We start from the raw sequence: 25362 nt of genomic DNA on the forward strand, positions 1-25362 counted from the left end.
GCCTCAGTTTCCTCATCTGTAAAAAAGTCTGTTTCCTGGGAGTGTTGAGCTGGAAGGCTGAATTAATGTTTGCAAGCACTTTGGGATCCTTGAACAGGTGGCGATCGAGGTGGGCAAAAGATTTCTATTAGCTGAAGAAAGTGGGCTCTGCACAGAGGACCAAATTCTCTCCTGTTGTAAATGGGCACCGCTTCAATGTCACTGATGGAATTTTGCTTCTTTACACCAGGGGATAATTTGGCCAAGGATGCTATGCAGTTTTTCATGGCATGTCATCATTGTGATGTTGCAAAGTGTGCTTCTGAATAAAACTAAATAAAACTCCAAGGTACTGGAAATGTAAGTTGAAAACGAAATGACCTCTGCTTTCTCCTTTTTTCAATGGCTTGTAGTGTATAGATTCAGCCTTTTTTTTTTTTGGGTTCCTGGCATCCTGATAACACTTGGAACTCTTTATCCAAATGACAACACAAAAATTACATTCATGGAATATCCAGGACACAGTGTCATCATGTGTTTCCCTAGCCTTCCTGCTGATCCCTACCCCTCCCACCCCCACACAACTGAGAGAGATTAAATGATGGGAAAACAGTAACTTGTTTGCTTTAAGCCAGCACTCACTCTGCAGAAAATGTGGATAATGACATTTTGGCAGTCCCTGCTCAACATTCCTGCTGCACTTGGTAATGTTTTAAAACTGGAGTCTCGCTCTGCATTGTGCTTTCTGGAGCTGTCACATCCAAACTGTCTCCCTTCACGAGTCAAGCCTTTAATTTCCATGCCCAGAGAAATCAGCTTTCACTGGCATTTGAGCAGATGTGACACCTGGCAGTCATGGGAGCGGGCACCCTTGTATATCTCACGGTACCAGTGGTTAAAAAACAAAGAATGGGTGCATGGTCTAGTGGTTAAGGTACTTGCCTGGGATCCAGGAGATCTGAGTTCAATTTCTGGATCTGTTTCAAACTTCCTGTGTGACCTTGAGTTGGGTCACTTGATCTCTCTTTGCCTCGGTTCCACATCTGTAAAACAGGGATAATAGCATGGGTGTTGAGAAGATAAATACATTAGTGTGTGAGATTCTCACAACCACCAACTATTATCTGATGCTGTAAAGTCTTTGCTGGCAGAGGTTTGGGATGAGCCCACTATTTTATGTGGCCCAAACCCTGGCATGTGCCCCACCCAATTACAAACTGTGCCTCATGGCACTTAGTCTGGTTTTTTTTGCATTTCTGTAATATGGTCAGTATTGTGTATTTGTCACTCTCTACTTCCAAAGGGAGAGGGGGGAACCATATTAAATGTGATGGAACAGAGGTGTTGTGAGTGTAGGCCCAGGGCCCTATCCAAAGGAAGGATTAGACCTACTGCTTAGTGCTACCTACAAATGCAATGTAAAGCCACTTTTATATATTAGTTTGAAATGTAATCTGTGACTGGAGGAGTTGATGGGATGTTGATCATGACCACAGGCATAGAGTGTATAGATAGAGAGGGGTGCTACCTACCATGTCTTAGTTAGAGCCATTGTCTGGGCATCAGTAGAAATCTCAGCACAGAAATCTCTAGGATAGATAACTAACCTCAGTTAAAACTTTTAGGCTCTCTAGGCTGTCCCATGGGTGGGGGGGAATGATGGATGGGGAGCTTCCCTAACCTTGAAGAAAGAAATCTTTGGGGGCTGTAGAGTTGATATAGCCAGTCCTATGGTGTCTGCTCCTGCCACACAGCCCCACTGTAGGAGACACTTCGGGGAGGAGAGGTGGGAAGGAGGTGTCATGCCAGGGATAGGGGAGGTTGTGGTCCAGTTGTGCTGCTGTTTCAGCTAGTGCTCAGCTGTCCCCATGATTGGGGGAGGAAAACTACTCATGTGACTCTCACCCCAGGTGCACTGTGCAGAAGTCAGGTGGGCCTGAGGATCTAGCTCTTTGCTTTTCAAATCTTTCATAAGCTGTGATCATTGGGGGCTGCCTTACTCAGTCAGTGGCAGGGTGGTAGCTTTTACAAAGAGATCTATGGTGAGGCTTTCAAAAGCCCCTAAGTCCTATTTTCAAAAGTGACTTATTCTAAGGGCTTAAGTCGCTTTTGAAAATGGGTCTTTGACGCCTAAGTCAAAGTGCTTTTGAAAAATGTAACCCTACTTAAAATCAAGAGAACCTGACTTATCAGATTCTAGTAGCTTTAAGGCCTAAACATAAGGATGGTGGCCATTAAATTATATTAGGGCTACCACTCTGACTAGGCGGAACCTATGGAAGTGCCCATTGTGTTCTAGGAAGGAGAATCAGCTCCAGAGGGTCCTTTGTTTAAAAGGAAGAGTGAAGAACTGAGGATATAGATAAAAAGAAAGGAACTGAAGGAGTGGCAAGAGCTGTAGGGGGAATGGAGCTGAGAGGAAAGGCTTAAAGGTAAGAGGAGAAGACAAGGGAAGTCAAGGGGGATGGGGAATAGAATGGGGCAAAGAGTCTCCTATCATACATCAAAGCTATTTGGTTTTCCCTGCTCTGCAGGAGAACTGACTTCCAGCAGATGCCCATCTTCCTGCTTTCTCTGTGTGTGTTTGGGGATGAGTCATTCATTCTGTTGTCACATCAGCTCCCCAACAACACCCAGTGTGATCCCGCTAGTCTGTAATCTTTTGGTTACCGTCCACATAGCATCACTACCAGCTTCCAGGCTCAGGGTCTGCATGCCCCGCTTTAGTGAGATATCTGTGGCTCTGCTTTGCCCAGATTAATGCACGGCATGCAGACGGGTCCCTTCACATTCCCTTGCTCAGAGAGTATCTCGGACTGGAATTTGTGCAGCTCTGTAGAACATAACCTTGGGGATGGCTGGCTCCTGTTCTACTGCCTGAGGGCTGCACCTATTGCCCTCAGATACTGCCTGGCCTGTATTATCTGTCCATGATATGAGGAGCAGGAGAAACTGAGCAGTCCAAAGGCAGTACAAGGAGAAAAGGGCAAAACTAGGGCTTGCATTGGCAGCCGTAACCAGCTAGGTACTGAGTCAGTCTCTGATCAGGTCTGGTTTTATTTAACTGTTCATAGAAAGCTTTTTTTTTCTCTCTCTCTCTTCACCTGCCAAGACTTGAGTTCTGAGCATGTGGGGAAGCAAAATACCTGCCACTGAGATGTCGCCAGTGGTTGCAGCAGAAACACAAGAGCCATGAATTCGGATCTTGGCAGGTAAGTAGAGGAGAAAAGAATGTAACTCCCTTAAATATATTTAACTTTCTAGGGCCCTGGAGCTGCACTGTGCTGGGTGCTCTTAGCTCTCGTGGGGCATTCAGCACATGGCAGAAAGTAAGATGGCACATGCAGCCAGCTGGGGCAAAATTCAACCCTCTGTGTACAGTCACTGAGCAGCAGCCTTTATGAATTGGCTTTCTGAGAGTGCTGCTTGCTGCAGTGTGTGGCACTCTTTGGTGAGGGAGGTGGCTATCAGTGTCCCCATTTAGTGGGAGAAACTGAGGCGTGGTGAGCCTCTGACAAAGCTGGGCATTGAACGCCTATCTCTTGTTACCAGTGCTTTTACCACAAGACTCATTTCCTCCCCCCCATGTTGAACAATTGTTTGTTATTTAAACAGCCTCATGGCTACTCATGGCCTTTTGCAGATGCATAAAGGGTGGCTCCCAGTCTTAGTGAGAGATGGGAGAAAGAGAGCAAGGGAAGAATGAGGTTCATTCAATACGAAGTCACTAGGCTATTTGCTGTGTCATTGCCCACCCCAAGTATTTAAAAAATCGTGAGCCAGGGCCCTGAAAAGTCTGAGTGGCTCAAAAATCACAAGAACTTTACCCAAAGGCTGTTCTTTTGATTTCTCTTCACGGAGAAGAGTCATGTTTTCAAGCTTTTCTCCAGAACCTCCAGTGATACAAACTCACTTTGGAAGGAGGCTGAGAATCTTGGGTAGTAACCTGATTCCAGCCGCCGAAGCTTTAAGAAAAATGCCAGAGAACATGAGGCTTACAATAGACTCACAAAGGTCAGCAACTTCACTTGGCTATCTGGTGAGGTCCATTTTAAAAAAGGCTTATCCCTTTCCCCCCTTGCTGTATTGGCTTACATATTTCGGGAACAGGACTGAACATCAGCGATATTGTCAGAACCTATGCAGCAGAAGAGATAGGTCCTTCTCCCCATGTCATCTGTTTTCCCTTCTTAGTACGTAGCCCTTGTATAATCACTACTGTCCTCCAGACATGAGGCCTGAACTCTGCTTCCTTCGAAACTTTTGTTAATGCTGCTTGAGAACGGCTGGCATGTGTTGCTTCTGTCCTGGTTCCCTACTCCTCCCTGGGAGCTGGGAAAGCTCCCATGACCAATTCCCTTGGCCTCATTCACCTTTGTCTGCAGTGGGGCGTAAGCCTGTAGCCCCAGATTTGTCTCTTGACCATAAATTAGGCTAATTATGTTAAGGCCTCTGCGTGGCATGTTTCCCTGCAAGGCTCTGGTTGTGGCTTCCTCTGTGGTCATTATTTCTTTTTGTATCCTAACTGCTCCTTTGCAAGCATAAAATCAAGCAGATTGTGGGCGGAAAGACTTTCCATTGCTGTATGGAAGGCACATCACATAGATGGGGATTCTGCCTTTCTAGTGATCAGCTACATGGAAGGAGGGGAGGGGCAGGACTTTGTTTGGTGCACAGGTATCATCACCCTATGGACAAGGCTCTTCTGTCACCCCTACTAGAGTCCTGAGATTCACTTTCCGCTCACCCCCCCTTTATTTACAGCCCTATCTTTTAGGCCTGACATCACAACCGTTGCTCTTCCCACTAAAGAGGATGGGATGGTTTCATTTCAAAGCTTGACAGCCACCCAGAAGGAATGTCATTGCGAATGAGGTGGGTATTCAGTTCCCTGGTGCCATGAAGGGTGAGAGCCCAGGATTTGGAATTTCACCTGAGTCAATTATATTGTAAAAGAAAAGGAGTATTTGTGGCATCTTAGAGACTAACAAATTTATTTGAGCATAAGCTTTTGTGAGCTACATCTCACTTCATCAGATGAATTCAGTAGAAAATACAGTGGGGAGATTTATATACATAGAGAACATGAAACAATGGGTGTTACCATACACACTGTATGACAGTGATCACTTAAGGTGAGCTATTACCAGCAGGAGAGTGGGGGGGTGAGGGGAGGGGAAAAACCTTTTGTAATGATAATCAAGGTGGGCCATTTCCAGCGGTTGACAAGAATGTCTGAGGAACAATGGGGGATGGGGGCAGGGAAATAAACAAGGGGAACTAGTTTTACTTTGTGTAATGACCCATCCACTCCCAGTCTCTATTCAAGCCTAAGTTAATTGTATCCAGTTTGCAAATTAATTCCAATTCAGCAGTCTCTCGTTGGAGTCTGTTTTTTAAGTTTTTTTTGTTGAAGGATAGCCACCCTCAGGTCTGTAATCGAGTGACAGGAGAGATTGAAGTGTTCTCCAACTGGTTTTTGAATGTTATAATTCTTGACGTCTGATTTGTGTCCATTTATTCTTTTACGTAGAGACTGTCCAGTTTGACCAATGTACATGGCAGAGGGGCATTGCTGGCACATGATGGCATATATCACATAGGTAGATGTACAGGTGAACGAGCCTCTGATAGTGTGGCTGATGTGATTAGGCCCTATGATTAAACCACAAGCTATTACTGAGCCCCATTCTTGGTTTTCCTTAGCTTTAATATGGCTTGGGATCGCAGGTATTTTTTTCCCCTCGCTGCTTAAGATGAGACTGTAGTCTCTTGTCTCAAGTATTCATGGTAGCCCCAGTAGACTCATGTTTTTCTGCAGAGCTCTGATATGGCTGGGCAATGTCAGCAAAAAATGTCCGGCAGTGAAAGTCACAGGTCTGGATAGACTTCCTGAGATATCACACCTTGAATCTGTCACTAGATATTGCCTATCCTACACTTGGGTGGGAAAGAAGGAATCATTTGTCAGATAGGTCGTTTTTAAAACAAACATGAGGCACACACACACCATGTTGTGAGCAGTCCTGTGCAGAGATGGGTTGGTAGGCTGGCCGCAGATGAGGCCATCAAGGATGCACGATAATGGTGGTCTCATTTTTCCCACAATTTATCACATGGCTGTTCCAGTTTCATATATGGATTGCATGTATATGTGTATCATTATGGATAAAGTTAGGTATCAATTCTTGGTAAGACTTACTGGCACAGTTCTCCCCTCTGTGCACAGGGGGCATTGCTCTGAAACTCCCATTAACCCCAGCGGCTAAAAGACCAGTTCATCCTGCATTTGAATTATGGCAAAAATAAACTCCTCTCTCTCCCTCAAGCCTTCCTTATTGTTGATTTTTTTACACCTAGCATCTATGTCCATGACTGCTGATTGATATACCTGGTGTACTGTGCAGAAGGGAGAAAGCATCTTCCATGCCATGCTGTTGAATTTGCCCGGTACATCCTCAAGCTGCAATTCATTGCATGGGCTGGACTTTTCAAAAAGGCCTAAGAGGGCCAGATGCCCAATTCTCATTGATGGACTTTCAGTGGGAGTTGGGCACCCAACACCCCTGGGTCCCTTGGAAAATCCCAGCTTTAAGCACATGCTTAATTGTAAACACATGAATTATCTCATCCCTATTCAACAAAGCACTGAAGTGTGTGACTTCAATGGGACTTAAGCACGTGCTTAAGCTTTAAACGCTTTAGCTGAACAGGTTCCGGAGTTCGCTGGAATGTGAACAGCATTGTAATAGGTGACTTATGACCTGTAATGCAAGAATGAATAAATAAGGTCCTTTCTACCTACCTGAGCAAAGAGGAGCACAACTGGGCAGAGCAGCAAGGGAGGGGTAGAGCTGTGGCTTTAAGGATTCTTCTGGTAGCTGCATGGTTGGGTTCTGTGGTTGAAGTCCAGGAGAATCATTTCCTACCCTTAAAATTATTCAGCCAGGCATCTGTGCCAGGGTAAATACTGATGCTTGTGGCAATGATTGCTGCTTCTTCCCTTCATCTCTCTGTGGAGGGGGTGGAAGTACTGGGCAAGGTGCAGTAAGGAAATTCTAGGTATGTCTACACTGCAACTAAACACCTGCGGCTGGCCCATGTCAGCTGACTCAGGCTTGTGGGACTCAGGTTTGTGGGGTGGGAAAATTCTGGTGTTGACGTTCGGGTTCAGCTGGGGCAGGAGCTGGCGCTTTGTGACCCTGTGATGGGGAAGGGTCCCGGAGCTCAGACTCCAACGTGAGCCAGAACATCTACCCCGCAGTTTTGCAGCCCCAGCCCTGCAAGCCCAAATTAGCTGACATGGGGCAGCTGCAGGTGTCTAATTGCAGTGTAGATGTGCACAAGTCTTCATGTATTAAAAAGGCTCTAGCTCAACTGCAATTTATGGGCTTGAGAAAGGATTTACTGGGTGAGATTCTCGGGCCTGTGCTATGCAGGGGATCAGACTAGATTATCATAATGGCCCCCTCTGGCCTTAAAATAACTCATGTATGGACTCTGTTGCCTGGAGGGGAACAGGGAGGCCAGTACTCCTGAGGAAAGGAATTCATTCCCCCCCCCCCCACTCCCAAATACATGTAAGGGAGACTGTCCAACCTAGGGATTCTCCTGGGCTCAATTTCCATTATGTGGGCTTTGCTGGAGGAGAGGACAATGTGTTCCAAATAAATCGTCTGTGGAGTATAAGATGGAAGCTGTGCAACTTGGTAAGGTTGTGTTGGCTCTTCAAGGAATCTGAAGATCTATGGATCTGTAATGGAGGCTCTGGGAACCTGTTCTCTTTTGCTTCTCCTTTGGGGATATAGTTACCAGGCAATTATTTCACACCCTGTAGCACTGCAGACATGTCTCTTCAAGTCCAGTCCCTTACCACGTGGCTGAGAAAATGTATTTTACATTAAAAAAGAAGCCTTTAAAGAAATGCCCTCCAGGCATAAAGCCGATGTGTTTTCTGTATATAACCCTCTGTTATTAATAGAGTAAACTTCTCTTCAGACTCATGGGGAGCGGGGAAGGGAATGTGACTTGATCACTGGAGATATGAACGATATGATACCCATTTTCAGTGCATTGTAGGTCTGATTCCGTCACAGTGCCCCAGCCCGGGCTTCATTTTGCAGAGATAAAGCAGTGCAATACTGTAAAGCGGGTTTATGTGACATTCGTTCCTGCGGAACATTAGTATAAAATAAACAGATTATATAAGCAATTTTACGTTGGCTCAAAGATGCCAAGATATATAGATCTGGGCAGAGTGGAATGATAAACAGCATGTATGATTGAAAACTTGCATAACAAAAGCCCCACTCGTGTTAGTGATGGGAGTAAAAGAAATGTTGCTTTAGCTTTGACTTTTTAAAGGTGATTATTGATTTTTGTCTCAATAATTTGTCACTGTTTATTATATGAGATCTTTTTACCTCTGGTTCTAAACATTGAGGAATATTTTATGGAGCTGATGCACCAGACTTGAGCAGCACAGATCCTTGTGAATGCTAAAGTCCCCTGAAATCAAGTAAGGAGCAAATCCCTTCTGTTATAAAAATACATAATTGGGCTTTCCTGGCGAGGTTAACAGAGGGAGTAAAGTGCAGTTACTCTACCATGGATGTAAGTTTGCACATAATGGATCTAAAATGTTGACTTTTAATTACGGGTATAGCATCTTAGATGTTTCGTTCACAAATAAGTAGGAAGACAAATGAGCAGATTCTGATCTTGTTTACACTGGTCTAATGGAGAGCAGAATCTGGCCTAAAGATATACCTTCAGGGTACCAAGTGCCATGTTTCCTCACTGAGGCCCATTGAACCCATGGGCACTAAGTCCGTCGCAGGACCAAATCCTTGGAGATACAGGACAATATTAAAGGTTGGGCATAAGGGTGAGCGTGTAGAAGTAGAGTGGAGAGGACTGATGGAAGGTGAATGGAATGGGTCAGGTGAGGAGCAATTTGGAGGCAAAGGAAGTTATAAGACACACAGAAGGCTGTTCCAGACATGGGTGTTCGCATGAAATAAGGTACTAAGCCATGACAGGGGGAAATGGAGTCCTCAGCCCTGCAAAGGACCGACTGCCCTCAACTCTTATCAACTTCAGTGGGAGTTGAGGGTGCTCAGCAGTGAGCATCTTACTGAATTGACTCCAAAAGAACACTTAAAGATTGGGAAGTGTGTAGGACATGAGGTAGCAGAAGCAGAAATGTAGGCAGGGATGGAGCTATCCAGACTTTTGAAGCATACTTGTATCACCCCCCCCTCGTGTGGTTGTGTGTGTGGGTGTGCATGATGCATAGAGTTAGAGCTAGCTGAGAAGTTTTTCCAACTTTTTTCCAACTTTTTTTGGGTGGAAAATCCCAAATTCATTGCAACTTGTTACAGAAAAGTTTCTCGGGTTCAGGATGGAATTTTGCACCCATCCACCCCCAAATAGCCATTGTCTGGTGGCTATTGAGAACCATACTTGAATCCCGTCTCAGACTCAGGTCTTTTCTTTTTCTCATGTGTTTTCATAATTTTTGAATGATAGAATTCTTATTTCATAAAAAATTGAGGTTTTGAAGTTTATTTTCCAGCCAGCACTACTAAGGATTAGACTGTTTAGTAACTGATATGATTGTAGTTTAGTGTTGCTCTTAAATGCCTAGAGAGTGAGACCGACATTTCTATAACTCTAAGCCAATAAAGATGGTGAGTAGGAGTTGATTTCTAATACACTGTAGGGTAGGCTCATCCATAGGTAATATGAACAGTAACAAACAGTTCTCTTGTTATTTCTGGCAATGACGTGGTCTCAGACACAACCCAAGCTGTGTATTCGAGTCACAAAGGAACCCTAATGTGTTTTGAGATGGTTGTACTTAATAAGCTGTATAAAAAGAAATGAGATGGCCAGAGATGGAAGAATGTTTCCGGGGTGCAAGAGGCTGTCCTGAACAGGCTCTGATCCCGTAACCGCAGATAATGGCGCCGCTATGCAGAGGGCCTGAATATATATAGGTCATAGCCAGTGTCAAAGCAAGAACTTGGGCTGCAGCTGCTTCTGCTGCTGCCACCCTGGATGTCACAGTATCACGTTTCTGCATCATCTGGTTAAATATCAGCGTGTCGACAGTCACCCCGCACACCTCCAACAACATCCCTTTCTTTCACTACTGCTCTTCCATGACACTTTGGAAATGGTCTGGAGGCCACTTTGCTGGCACGGATGTCAGCTACTTTGCTCGCAGATGCCAGTTTTCCCTGGATGCTTGCAGCTGGTATGATGGGGTTTGCCCTTACCAGAGAAGTGCAGCCAATTTCCCCGTCCCTTTGCTTCCAACGACAGTTAGCTAAGGCAGCATTTATATCAACTGCGAGAGCATTGGTAACCACTTGGGCAGTACCACCGCACCTAATTTGGGACAGGGAGGGGCTCAGTGCCCCAGCCACAGAGAAGGGGGAGCTGTGGGAAATGTGGCTGAGCCAAGCAAGGGAAGGGGAACTCCTGTCTGCTTCTCACAGAGGACAGGGAATAGCACTTTCCCTGAAGACATTCCCCTTTGATAAAACCCTTAGAGACATCCATCCAGTCTCCCATGTTCCACATCTTTGTGTCACAAAGTAAGAACCCGCACTCCTTGTTCACTTGTAACTTGTGCTTGTGATGGGGGCGGGAGGATCCAGACGTGTGTTTGAATGGAGATGATTATTAGGTGGAATGTGAGAATTGTTGAGACTTGGGGCCACATCCACGTGGGATGCTAGCTTTCAGGAAAGGAAAAGATGAAACCAAACCACCCCCCACACTTAATGGCTGAAGAAGCAGAATAAGAATCAGGACTCCTGGGTAGGGTGACCCAGATGGCAAGTGTGAAAAAGCGGGACACTCTTTTTCGGGGGTGGGAGGGTATAGTTGCGTATAAGACAAAGCCCCTAATATCAGGATGGTCCCAATAATATCGGGAGGTCTGGTCACCCTACTCCTGGCTTCCATTTCTGGGCCTGCCACTGGTCTGCTCTGAAAGTTACCTCAGCTGGAATTTTCACACTAAACTGTTTAAAATCAGGCCTTACTTTGTGCAGTGTTGAGTACTCCACAGGGCATCTTGACTTCAGGAGGAGGTGACTCTCTGCATCTTTGAAATCAGGCCCCTTTTTAGGTGCTTAAATATCGGTGGGTGGTTAGGGATTAAATTTAGACAGCCAAGTTGGATCCTGTTGGGAGAGACTGCCAAAGGCACAAGGTATAGTTGGGGACCCTAGCTGCCTTTTGACCTTTGCAAACTCTCCCGTTGACTTTAACCTTGTAACTCAAATAACTTCGTCTTCATACTTGCCTCATTGATTAATTTGGCTCCTTGTGACTCAGTTAACACACATTAAGAATTGTCACTTCTATTCTGATCTGCCCCATAGGGCAAGTGGGGATCTCCAGAAGAGAAGCTCTAGGGAAGCATTTCCTGTATTACTGCAAAAAACATCTCTGGACAGATGAAAGTGCTGATCCGAGAGGAAGGGTAAATTCTCTAGATAGTGTCTTTTAAGAGCAAGAAATGTATAAAGTGCACATGGGGGGATCATCACTGCTGTGTGCCTTGGTTTCCCTACCTATAAGATGGAGATGATGGGCAGGTGTTACTGTGGCAAACTGTTTTGCAATCCTCAGATGAAAGGTATAATGGGAAAGAGTTATAATTGTTCAAGTTTCCTGAGCTGTAGATGGATAGGAAATGGGATAATGGACACAATGCCTCTTGTTGAGAGTTGCTTATAAATCTTAAAGGAACCTGCCCCTCCTCCCTTTTAAAATGGGTGTGAAAGGTTCGACCCTCCTTTCGGGGTGCCACCAGATATGCTGGAGTACCACTGAGCCTGCCCTTTCCATGAGCCTGGGCTTCCTCACCCTGTCCTTGCTGTGCCAGGCCCTCAAGCCTTCTTTAGCACACACACAGGGAAGGCCACACCCAGCTGCAGACATAGACTGAAATCATCTCTGTGTGGGAGGATCAGCTCGGGGATTTACCCAGCACTGATGTGCACACCTCCTTTGCGGTGTAAACCCAAAATAATATTGTCTTGCACTGTATAGAAAGATCTGTACAATGCAAGCTCATAAAAATCACCCCCCCCAATGTGGAGGGAGATATGCACAGCTTTTTGCTTTTTGCCCCTTCCCGCCCCCCCCCCCCAACCCCCAGATATGAATTGCACAAACTCAGTTTTGGTATAAAAAAGAAATACGTTTATTAACTACAAAAGGTAAATTTTAAGTGATTATAAGGGATAGCAAACAGAACAAAGCAGATTACTGAGCAAAAAAACAAACACGCAGACTAATCTTAATACACTAAATAGGTAGGATATAAATTAGCAAATTCTCATCCTGAGTGATAAGCAGGCTGGCAGATTCTTAAGGCACAAGTTGCCTGGGCTTTCCCAGGTTTTCATACACAGTCTAAAGACCCTTCTAGCTTGGGACCATCACTTCCCATAGTTCAGTATTTGTTCCTCAGGTGTTTCCAGGTGTGTTGTTGTAGGGAGCATGAAGTTCCCCCATAATGTCACTGTCCCCCTTTTATATCTTCTCCCCACTTGCTAGAAAGCTCTTTTGTTGTGACCTAGGTCAAACAGTTCCTATTGTGTAGTGCTAACTCTGAGAGGTTTCTATTGTACACAGTTCCTGGGATAATCCTTGTGGTTGTGTGCATTTCTTCAGTGAGCCTTTAACATTTTTGGCCTCTTTACTCTTGTACCTGAAAGGTTGCTTGTGGGTGTTTTCAACCTCCGGACATGTTTCAGCAACACATACATAGCCAAACTTCATAACCTCACATACGATAATAGCACATATAATCCAAAGAGATATTACTGTTGAGACTTTAAGAATGACACCTCACAAGGCATACTTTGTATAAAGCATATCCTAATTACATGACAGTGGTGAATATTGGGGTGTCAGGATGTCACAGTGGGGATTATGGTTTCCACAGAGGATGTGGAAACAATGCCATCTCTGACAGGTTTCAGAGTAGCAGCCGTGTTAGTCTGTATTTGCAAAAAGAAAAGGAGTACTTGTGGCACCTTAGAGACTAACAAATTTATTAGAGCATAAGCTTTCGTGAGCTACAGCTCACTTCATCGGATGCATTTGGTGGAAAAAACAGAGGAGAGATTTATATACACACACACAGAGAACATGAAACAATGGGTTTATCATACACACTGTAAGGAGAGTGATCACTTAAGATAAGTCATCACCAACAGCGGGGGGGGGAAGGGAGGAAAACCTTTCATGGTGGCAAGCAGGTAGGCTAATTCCAGCAGTTAACAAGAATATCAGAGGAACAGTGGGGGGTGGGGTGGGGGGAGAAAGACCATGGGGAAATAGTTTTACTTTGTGTAATGACTCATCCATTCCCAGTCTCTATTCAAGCCTAAGTTAATTGTATCCAGTTTGCAAATTAATTCCAATTCAGCAGTCTCTCGTTGGAGTCTGTTTTTGAAGCTTTTTTGTTGAAGTATAGCCACTCTTAGGTCTGTGATCGAGTGACCAGAGAGATTGAAGTGTTCTCCAACTGGTTTTTGAATGTTATAATTCTTGACGTCTGATTTGTGTCCATTCATTCTTTTACGTAGAGACTGTCCAGTTTGGCCAATGTACATGGCAAGGGGCATTGCTGGCACATGATGGCATATATCACATTGGTAGATGCGCAGGTGAACGAGCCTCTGATAGTGTGGCTGATGTGATTAGGCCCTATGATGGTATCCCCTGAATAGATGTGTGGACAGAGTTGGCAACGGGCTTTGTTGCAAGGATAGGTTCCTGGGTTAGTGGTTCTGTTGTGTGTGGTGGTTGCTGGTGAGTATTTGCTTCAGATTGGGGGGCTGTCTGTAAGCAAGGACTGGTCTGTCTCCCAAGATCTGAGAGCGATGGCTCGTCCTTCAGGATAGGTTGTAGATCCTTGATGATGCGTTGGAGAGGTTTTAGTTGGGAGCTGAAGGTGATGGCTAGTGGCGTTCTGTTGTTTTCTTTGTTGGGCCTGTCCTGTAGTAGGTGACTTCTGGTACTCTTCTGGCTCTGTCAATCTGTTTCTTCACTTCAGCAGGTGGGTATTGTAGTTGTAGGAATGCATGATAGAGATCTTGTAGGTGTTTGTCTCTGTCTGAGGGGTTGGAGCAAATGCGGTTATATCGTAGCGCTTGGCTGTAGACAATGGATTGAGTGGTATGATCTGGATGAGAAAGCTAGAGGCATGTAGGTAGGAATAGCGATCAGTAGGTTTCCGATATAGGGTGGTGTTTATGTGACCATCGCTTATTAGCACTGTAGTGTCCAGGAAGTGGATCTCTTGTGTGGACTGGTCCAGGCTGAGGTTGATGGTGGGATGGAAATTGTTGAAATCATGGTGGAATTCCTCAAGAGCTTCTTTCCATGGGTCCAGATGATGAAGATGTCATCAATGTAGCGCAAGTAGAGTAGGGGCATTAGGGGACGAGAGCTGAGGAAGCGTTGTTCTAAGTCAGCCATAAAAATGTTGGCATACTGTGGGGCCATGGGTACCCATCGCAGTGCCGCTGATTTGAAGGTATACATTGTCACCAAATGTGAAATAGTTATGGGTCAGGACAAAGTCACAAAGTTCTGCCACCAGGTTAGCCGTGACAGTATCGGGGATACTGTTCCTGACGGCTTGTAGTCCATCTTTGTGTGGAATGTTGGTGTAGAGGGCTTCTACATAGTGGCTAGGATGGTGTTTTTAGGAAGATCACCAATGGACTGTAGTTTCCTCAGGAAATCGGTGGTGTCTCGAAGATAGCTGGGAGTGCTGGGAATGCCATCTCTGTTAGATTCTGGTTTGGACTCTGATTTCAAGTTCTGGCTGTCTGAGCACAGAAGCTGCATTTACTAGAGAGGGTTCCTCGCCATGCTGTGTATCTCAGAACAGCAATTTCCCCTTTGAATCACACTGTTTCATCTCATCAGGCATCCTGCCTCTTAACAGTGATCACCCCAGTGCTTGAGTGAATGATGACCAGTCCCCTCCCTTCCATAATGCACTTACCCAGTTGTTTAATGTTGTATTTCTGGGGTACAGAGAAAAAAATATTTCCATCACTTTGTCTTGAAGCATGGGATTTGATTTTTCCCTCATGTTGTCTTACATTCCATTTGCAAATATTACTAGTGGACCAGCCCCACCCAGTATCCAACCCCACCCAGTATCTGACCTGACCTTTTCCTGCTGCAGAATGTCTATGGAGAGCCAGCCTACTGCTTATAGTCAGCGTCTTATGGGAGCTGGCCCTTGATCATATGTCCTTTAGGTATGTAATCATTAGAATTTTGGCCCTAGGTGCACCCTAGATTTGGGGTGCTTGGTTCTGGCAACCATCACTTTCACTCCAAAGCATTTTCAGAATCGTTTATGCTGACTGCAGTGAGGATCCTGATAATGGCTGCTCTTAGAGGCTCCCACATAGAGATTGGTCTCTCCCCATGCAAGGTGCATTTTACTGACCTCCTGCAGATGAGTGACCATGGTGGTGTCTCCTAACTGTGGTGCACTATGGAGGCTGCCTCTTATACTGATGCCTAAGTGCAGCTCTTGGTACATTAGAAAGGGGGCACTAAGTCACTAGCACCAACAAAATAGTAGTTTGGATTTGGGGGAGGACAATTGCAGCTGTAAAAATGATGAAAGTTGTTTTTCATGCTGGAGTCTTTGGATGTCCAGGAACCTGAGGTCCTTATCTTTCACACAAGTAAGGTAACAGAAGTAGGCTATTCTGTTCGTCCATTTTATTGCCAAGAGGCATTTCTTTGGCATAACAGCATCCTGGTGTATCCTAATAGGGTCTAGCTGCCCTGAGAGGAGAGCTGCTGTCAGAATACTTTAAAGTTGGACAGAACATTTCCTGCTTTTTGAGGTATATCAGCAAACATTCTGATCGCCTCCAGTGGGAGACTATTTTTATACTGTCCAGGGGCTGTCTTATATTATGAGATTGCTATCACTTTTTTTTATTTGAATCCTAACTGCATGTCTTAGGATGACCTTAAAAATATCATCTCCATCTCTGAGGAAAAAAACCAGACACCCTGTTTCCAAGATGAAATTGGGTTATCTTTTTTTAAGGAGATATGACCATGAAAATAAAAGTATGTTGGATTTCTTCCACGAGCGTGGCAGAGAGCAGCTGTGGTACCCAGTGCTGCATCTTCTTGGCTCTAAACTGATGTTGCATAAAACCCACAAGTGTATTTCTTTGCATTATGTAAATCTTAATTGGCCTATCTCTTTTGAAATTGTCTTCTCAGTAAGTGAAGCTCCCAGCCATTAATTAATCTGTAAAAGATTATTTTAAAACATTTGTTCAACTTAATTTTTATTTATTTTGCAAAGAAACTTTCTGTTGGGGCTCAACTCCTTACCTTTGTGGCTGCTTCTTGAGTCAGTTATGTGACACGCTGCCAATGTGTGAGGCAAGTGTCAGTGTGTCAACAAGGCCATGAATTCAGACAGAAAGGGATCAGGTGCCTAGCTTGCTGATTGTGCTTTGGTGTGCGTTCTTCAACTGCTCCATGGGAGAGTTGGGTTTCAGTGTTAAACCACAGTCCCAAAAGGGAAGGGGTGAAAAGTCAGGCCAGCCTTTGACAACAGGCAATTCAGCTTTGCAGAGTGCACAGTAGAAAGGAGCTCTCCGCACACACCAGCTCCTCCAAACATATCTACTTCTGATGGGAATCAAAACTAGTACTGAGGAACATGGGTGAGTTTGAGGGGTTCACCACTTGTGCTGCTCAGTGTTAAGGATATGCTTGAATGATACCCAATGCACCAACAGATTCAAACTTTGGGGTCAATGTTATAAAGTGCCCATGGGAGTTGGGAGCCTTTGGCTTTTAGGACTCCAATCCTCTTTGTGAATGTGACTTAGGTGCCTAAGTCATGCAAGCATTTCTGAAAATGTTGCCTGTGGTCTTACACCAAGATCTAGAAGCATGTGGTTGCCTTGCATAGTGCTGCTAATACAGCATCTATTATGACTAGAACCTTGATCATGTCCACTAGCCCCGTGCTTCACAAGCAGGCAGTCATTCCAAGGGACTACTTGCAGTGTAATGGCCTGATCCAAAGTCCCTGAAATCAATGGAAGATTCCTATTGACTTCCCTGGGCTCTAGATCAGGCCCAAACATACTAACAGCTGTGAGTCATCATGGCAAGATCTGCAAATGGAGCAAACAGAATACAGGTTATTAGCCAAGATGGGCAGGGATGATGTTCCTAGCCTCTGTTTGCCAGCAGCTGGGACGGGTGGATAGGGGATGGATCACTTGATGATTACCTGTTCTGTTCATTCTCTCTGGGGCACCTGGCATTGGCCACTGTCAGAAGACAGGATACTGGGCTAGATGGACCTTTGGTCTGACCCAGTAAGGCCGTTCTTATGTTATGTAGGTTATGTGCTCTTTAAGTAATTGTCTCTGGATTTCTCTCTCTTTGTAGGTGAGTGTGTTAACTACCTTGGAGCGGCGATTCAACCTGCAGAGCGCTGATGTGGGGGTGATAGCCAGCAGCTTTGAGATTGGGAACCTGGCCCTCATTCTCTTTGTGAGCTACTTTGGAGCCCGAGGGCATAGGCCACGTTTGATAGGATGCGGAGGAATAGTCATGGCTCTGGGCGCCCTCCTTTCTGCGTTGCCTGAATTTCTGACCCATCAATACGAATACGAATCTGGGGAAATACGCTGGGGGGCTGAAGGGAGGGATGTATGTACTGCCAACGGGTCCACCAGCAACGAGGGACCTGACCCGGATCTTATCTGCAGGAATAGGACTACCACCAACATGATGTACTTGCTTCTCATTGGAGCGCAAGTGCTCCTAGGCATTGGTGCTACCCCTGTACAGCCACTAGGAGTTTCCTACATCGATGACCATGTGAGACGGAAGATTCCTCCCTATATATAGGTAAGAGTTTAAAGTTTCTTGAATGCAGTTGAGATGTTCCTGCTATTGCAGCTCATTCTGTTGTCTGGTTTATCCGGCATCAATAGAAAGGATGAATTTGGGGTTCTTCTCTGTGCTTCTGTGTCTGTGAAGGTACCTTGGCTTTGGTCTACCAAGAACTAACTACTACAAGAAACATCTCTCTGCCACTGATAACCATTGTGCCCTCCCTGTCCCTTTTCCACTTAAAATATCATGGCAGAGAAATGCAGGGGTCTTCGCTCTTAGTAGAGAAAGATGGTGATGTGTTGTCATCCTTTGGGTTGGCAGTCATAATGAGGCAGTAGATGATTAGGAAAGATGTTCCCTTGGTATTTCTTTTCATAGCAATTTCCCATATCCCTTAAACTCTAATGATATTGATCACTTGTGGTTGAGCTTTAGCTGCAGAACATCAAAGTAGCTTATAAGACTGTAATTAACCACATTATCCAGTGTACCCTAGCTGCCTCCATAGCATGTTAGTTGACATGTATGATTACTGTATGAAGGCACCGGATGCAAGGGGCATTTCTCCTTGCAAGTTTTCTAATAATTCCTTAGAAAAACTGTTCTGAGCACACACCCCTGATGGACAAAGTTCTCTTTGTAGAGCAGGTGCACCTACTCAGCATCTTGTGGAAAGACCCCAGAAAATGTTACCTATATGGGTGCAGGATGGCAAAGCTGGTAAGTCTATTGTGATCTATGGGAAATTAGGCATCTAACTCCCAATAGTGGTGATCATGCTGCAAAATTACTCACTCTATCTCAGGCAGCTTGGAGTTAGTTGCATGATGTTACATGTTAAGGGGTAAGGCTAGGTTTTGGTTATCAACTCAAATATCCTGGCCTTAGGGTAAAGAGCTCATGGGTTTCTGCGAGGAACCCCTCAGTGACCGTGCTTCAGAAAACTTTGTGAGTGAAGTTGTCCTCTGAAACCTCTAGACTCTGTGTCCATCTTTTGTCTATATCTGCTCCATTTCCATAGGATTCAGTAGTAGCTAGCCACCAATTCTGCTGGCCCCAATTCAGCAAAGCACTGAGGCATTTGCTTATCTAATTTGCCTGCATGCCTGTTTTCCTCTTGTGCCCCTCAGCATGGTATTTAATGGCTACAGAAACTTCACCCCCTGACCTACTTTGACTGGAAGCCAAAAGACAATCCCATCAACAAACCACCCTTGCTATGACCTCTCCAGTTGAGTTACCAAATAGAACAAAATACACCTGGCTGGAATCACCACTCGGGTAACCCTGCTCAGCTTCTGTTGCCATTTCTGAATATGTCCCATGATATCAAACTTAGTGAAACAGCGGGGACACTGATTGGATAGGTTGGCTAAAGAGCATAGCTGTTGTAGTCCTCTCCTAGATTAATGCCTCTTGCATCTACTTAATAAGGTTCTAGCATGTGAATGGCACAGCCCATTCATTCCTTAAGTGGTCATAAAATCATTATTTCAGCATTTAGCTCCGCACGCTGGAATTTTATGCTCTGAGCATTTTACTTTAATTTTGTGTGAGGGTTCCACTGTACAAAGAGGACTGGAAATATATCACTTTGTGTGTAAAATACAGGATAACAAATGGCCTCAAGGTAAATACAAAGCTGAATTCACTGGAGCAACTCTGTCAATGCCACAAACCATGAGTTTAAATTAAGTCTTACAACGATTTCAGAATTATTGATCATAAAGAAATATCTTGAAAAATTAGCAATTTGCTTAAGTCAATGGAGTAGATACATAGGCAAGATAGATATGACAGCTCTGAGATTGGGACTGGGGAGGGGTATGTGCGCAGGGTGGTAAGAAGGAGTTGCTATCAGAAATTTTGTTCGAGACATTAAACTGGCTGTGTTATCATAACCTTTAAAGCGTTGGTGGTTTAACTGATGCTGGGAAAATATTGACAAAACAAAATCCACTCAACAATCATTTGAATTTCCTCATAAACTTGCTTCCCAACTGTTTTGGTTTTCACTTTTTGCAAACAGCGTGTTTTGGTTAAACTGGCATGAATGTCCATGAAAACTCATTCCTAGCAGTTCAAAATGTGGTTATTTGTGCCAGAAATGTGTGTGCACTTATCCAATCGGGGACCAGCAGTGTCAATGAGTAATTTCTGACCGATCCCACTCATGCATCACAACTTGGCTTGTTAAATACTGTTTATCAAATGCTTTCTTCAGACTGTGATCAATTCATAGAGTAAAAAAGTGAAAATCATTCTCTGAATAAATATGAATACAAAATAAACAAGAAGGAATCTGGATCTGCTTTGTATTTGTCACTAGCAGGAAGGAAGGTTAAATTCTTCAGATAAAATACTGATTGTGAATTATTTGCTCAGCTTTTAATTTAGTTGACTTTTTCAGTGATGTCAAATGATAGAATTTTCAGTGACCTTGGCAAAAAGAAGCCTATCCGCTCTCAACAAAGCTAATTTAGTGTCACGACTGGTTCATTCTCCATTGTGTTATACACCCTCAGTTATTCCTTGTTTGTTGTCACCAGGCAGTATTTTATACCAACCTTCTTCTCCTATAATAAAGTGTTCACTCTGTAGGGGCTGTGCTGTATGCATCCAGGATAACAGGTTCCTGGGATAAATTCTATAATTTTAAATCAGGAGTAAAGTGAACATAGATTACTGCCTTATGAGAGAAATTAATTAATAATGATAGTCCAGACAGTCATCTTGTCACATTAGACAGCTGCAAAGAAATGATCATTTCTTGGCCAAACTATGTAACTTTTGCCATATGGCTCACTTCAATAATGTGCAAATTGTGTCTGGTCTATGATTGAGCTAGGCAAAGCAATTATCTGACTCCTAGGTATTAGTTAATATCTGCTCACCCCTGACTTAACCAGAAAGCATAAGAATTCCTTCAAGAGTGCTCATACAGTGAACTGGATGGAACTGTCCTAGTGTACTGTGTCTATTTCTATTCATTCATGTTGCACAAGAGTGAGACATTCTGGCAAGTAACTGTAGAAGGTGTCTAATGCCACCTATCTAGTGATAAACTGACATTTGGGAAACACTTGTGGTGGGGAAACTCCACCATAATATGAGGTGTGGGGGGCAGGGGGAGTGGAGCATGGATTTGAAAAGTATCATGAAACCTGATAGAATTAAGGGAAGGATAAATAAATTAGGAATGTAACTGTGTGGGCCTCAGGGCTGGAAATTTGTTACTACATAATGATACAGATATTGCAGTTGATGGGCCATCCATTCCTAGTGTAACTCCACTGAAGGTGATGGAGAGAAGGATGAATTTAGACCATTTTGTCTAGGCTCAAAACCTTCAAAGACTTATGCATATGCTTAATTGTACCGTCTCCATGAATAGTCCCATTGGATCTAAAATACAAACACTTTTCAAACTTAGTATATTATAGTCCCACAAAATTTAGATATGTCATTACATGCACATATGAAGTTATGTTTAATTAGCTACCCTGACCACAGCTGCATGTACAATTGTGAAAAGTGTGTGTGCTAGTTAGAGCCCTGATCCAGCAGTTGGATCCTTGTGGGCAGATCCTTGTGTCTGTGCTCATCATCATGGACTTCAGTGGGATTCCATGTGGGTCCTGTTACAGGTTTAACAGTGCAAATTCATGCATTCACAATTTCCCCCCCTCCACTTTTGGAAAATCTGACACATGGCATTGGGGAGAGTGTCCAAGGCCCTGATTGGCAAGATACATAAGCATGTGCCTAACTTTAAGCATGTGTGTGTTCCCATTGAAATATGGGACTTCTCGGGTGGTCAAAGCTGGGCCCATGTATATGCACCTTGCTGAGTCAGAGGTGGGGCTTCTTTGGATTTCATCCTCGCAAAGAGCGAGGGGTGAAATGCTAACAGAAGGATATCTCATCGGGATCAGCTCCTGCTATGTTGTATTTCAAATTTCTAGAGACAGTAGCAGTGCTTTGGGTTTATGATGCATGCAATATGTTGCTTCCAATCGCAAACAGACTGTTGTTGAAGTAGCCAGCCCTAGCAAAATAAGAAGGAGGAACTTAGTGGTAACTGAAGGAATATCAAATCAGAGAGCCCCACTCCATACAAGGATTCTTAAAAGAAAGACAGTTTTGCCTTAACATAGACAAGGCTTTGCTGTCTCTTGATATCTTTTCCCACTAATGATGGGATACAAATTCTTTCATTTCATCTACCAAGAGTTTGTTTAGCTCAAAGGTCATGAAAATAGCAAAAGGAGCCAAAGAGATTAAAAAAAAAAACCTGTTAGATCATTGAGGTTGTGAAAGGCATTTGATTCAGTGCTTGTTTATTTGCGCTTTTTTTCTTATCCAACATCATACTGTTTCATCTCTTTAAAACAAATCTGATTTCCTCTCAAAAGATTCCAAGTCAGGGATCAGTTCCAAAGCAGTTTACCTACTTTACACGTATGTTTCTCTGTAGTCATCATAAACAATCAATTTTCGATGGGGAATTCCCCCCAGGGGAACCTGCGTAGCTTATTATTCCTCTACCTTCACTGACAGTGAAGCTTCCCTCATGATATCCATTTTTTCCAAACGGCAAATTATTTCTATAAAATAAATGTTAACTTCTAAATAGTGCAATTCTCTCCCATTACCCCTGCTAACAGCTTTTATTATGAGGAATTCTGTGTTTATACTGTTCAGCTGCCCATGGGTCTGATCTTCACTACTGAAGCCAATGGGGATTTTGTTACGAGAAGGATTGGATGCCATATGGGACATATAGTGCAACTGGGGAAAACATATTTATGTAAGTCCCTGTTTATCATTTTAAACTTGCTGCCTTCTGGAGGAGTGTTTTGTGGTCATTAAACATCCAGCAGTTTAGACATTAATTTGTATATCCTGGCAAAATTCCATCTTAAAGTAAAATAAGCCATCTCCCTAAAGTCCTTCTACGTGACAGTGGATGAAGGTTACTTAACTGTTGCATAAAGTTGCCATTAAAGGCTGCCCCATTTCACCCCAGTAATTGTTGCCTTTTGGAGCTGAGTGAATGACCTTTGTATAGTCAGCGTATGACTTGGCATAATTAGAGATGAAAGATGCTACATGCATTCAGGAGATCATTACTATCTAAATCATTCTGTTGATATAGAAAATTAAAAGGGACTACATCAGATCGCACTGGCTTTCCATTCCTTTCATTGGGCACCGGATTGGGCCCTTAATGTATTAAGTTTGAGAGGGCCCCAAAATTTGTCCTTCCCTAACATTGGTTTCTTTATTGACATGTCCTCTGAATTCAGGATTCCCATCACTGTAAATCTCCCACAGGCTTGCAAGAGTGGATCCCCTCTGGAAGATGGAAGAATTGCATTAAGGCACTTCCAGAATGGTGCAGAGCAGCTCTGAGAACAGGAAGCAGACACACTTCTGTCATGCTGCAGGGAAAGTAGAGAATGAGGGGAGGGAGAAAATAGGACAGGTCCAGTTAGGCCCTCCTAGTTCCATCTTCCAAACTCCATGTCCTTGCACCATATGTAGTCACTGATACCTGGGCAAGGTAAATGCCATCCCTGGTGTGTGAGTGGAGAATTGATTTCAATGTGTTCTTCATCCACTTTGCACAGGTATAAATGATTAGATGAGGCAGGAGGGAATCAGGCCCTTTATTTTCATTATTCACTTTCATTCCTGCAGTTGTAGCGTCTTTTTATTTTATTTTCCATGTGACTGTGTGAAACCTTTTTTTTTTTAAATTCCAAAGAAGTGCTGATACTCGCCTCTTGTGAGTTCTTGTTTGATTTAAGCACCAGATCAAGTCTGCTGAGCTGCAACACAGGGAAGACCGATATAAAGTAGCTTGAATCCTGAAGCCTTCAGTGATAAATGTCAATTTAAAACCCACTCAAATTAGTCTGTGTCAGTCAAAAAGACAGCAATCATTGTGCCTGGAGGAAGCAGAAGTATTTTCTTTATTGATCAGTATTAAACCTGAAGATCAGTAACTGTGGCAATGGGTTAATAGCCAGTTCGAAGCATAGGATGCTGAATATAGAAGGGCAAAAGATTTTGTGTTCTGGCAACCACTGCTTTGTATTACAACACAAAATGTTGACATTTTGAGAGGTCACTTTAGCAAACTAAACAAGTACTGTGAACCTCAAGACCATACATCTTATATGTTCATTATTTTAGGGCTGGTCAAAAAATTTCTGTCACTTTTTTGATGGAAAATCAGATTTTAAATTAAATATATTTTTGTGAAACTGAGCACTCGAATAAGGGCCAGATTTGTCAAATGAGCTCATCACATCCTTGAAAATCTGGCTATACATTTTGCAGTATTTGCTACTGGGTGCACAGAGTACTTCTGAAAAGTCTGGCCCTTATTTAGGTGCCTAAATAGGAACTGAAGACTTGAAAATCTGCCCAGGAGCTCCATTGGAAATTGGTTCCCATGTTTCCTTATGTAACACATTATCCAAAGTATGGTGTCTTGTTAAAACTGTAGATGGGTCAAGCCTCTGAGCACATGCCAAATTCTGCAGAACTGTTTTTCTTACTTTCTGCAGAATGTGTGTTTGACTTTTCCCCCCTTCTGCTAGCAAATTTATTCAGATTTCCATGAGAACCCAAGTAGTTTGTTGGTGCTACTGATAAGTTTAAAAGAAAACTTAATTTCTCACCCAGTCTCATCCATCTTTCTGAATTTCCCTTCATTTTCCTGAAATGTATGTTTAGGATCTACGCTGTAAAACAAAAAACATTTGCCTTTAGAATGACATTTGACTGTATCACTTTTCTCTTTTGAATCCCTTTGCTTGCACCCCTTAGCTACCATATAGAATCAATGGCGTAGCTAGGGTAGAAAAACTGGGTTGGCCCTGGCTGTCAGGTGGGTGAGCAATGAGAGAGGGGCCACCTCCCCCCACAGAGAGGACGTATGGTTTTGTGGGGTCCTGGGCCAGGACAAGTGGGGGTCCCTCCACACCCCTTCCACCGGCAGTAACCCCCCGCAACCCATGCTCCTGCCGGGGAAATGGGCTCAGGACATGGGGGCTTGTCCCGTCCCCCTTCCCGGTGCTCCTGTTGGGGACCAGGGTCTAGACACGGGGGCTTGCCCCATTCCGCCCACCTGCCCAGCGCTCCTGTCAGGAAGAGGGGTGGGGGTGCGATTTGGGTGGGCCGAGATGCCCGCTGCATTGAATTTAGGCTCCTGGCCACCTTGAAAACTCTGCCCTACCCTTGCTGAATCTTCCAATTGCTCCCAGCCCCCTCCATCCTGCCAATAGAAAAGGAGTAAACTTGTGGCACCTTAGAGACTAACAAATTTATTAGAGCATAAGCTTTCGTGAGCTACAGCTCACTTCATCGGATGCATTTGGTGGAAAAAACAGAGGAGAGATTTATATACACACACACAGAGAA

The 25362-nt window shown here is 44.0% G+C and overlaps 1 protein-coding gene across 1 annotated transcript in view; it reads left to right on the forward strand.

The window, feature by feature from the left end:
• SLCO3A1 (solute carrier organic anion transporter family member 3A1) overlaps positions 1–25362 on the forward strand; it is a 213351-nt gene that overhangs the window by 16678 nt on the left and 171311 nt on the right. The window contains 2 exon segments of the mRNA XM_038420176.2: positions 17476–17917; positions 17920–17940. Of these exon segments, the coding sequence (XP_038276104.1) occupies positions 17476–17917; positions 17920–17940 (463 nt within the window).

The sequence above is a fragment of the Dermochelys coriacea genome, chromosome 10 (assembly GCF_009764565.3).
Source record: "Dermochelys coriacea isolate rDerCor1 chromosome 10, rDerCor1.pri.v4, whole genome shotgun sequence".
In the NCBI taxonomy this organism is placed as follows: Eukaryota; Metazoa; Chordata; order Testudines; family Dermochelyidae; genus Dermochelys; species Dermochelys coriacea.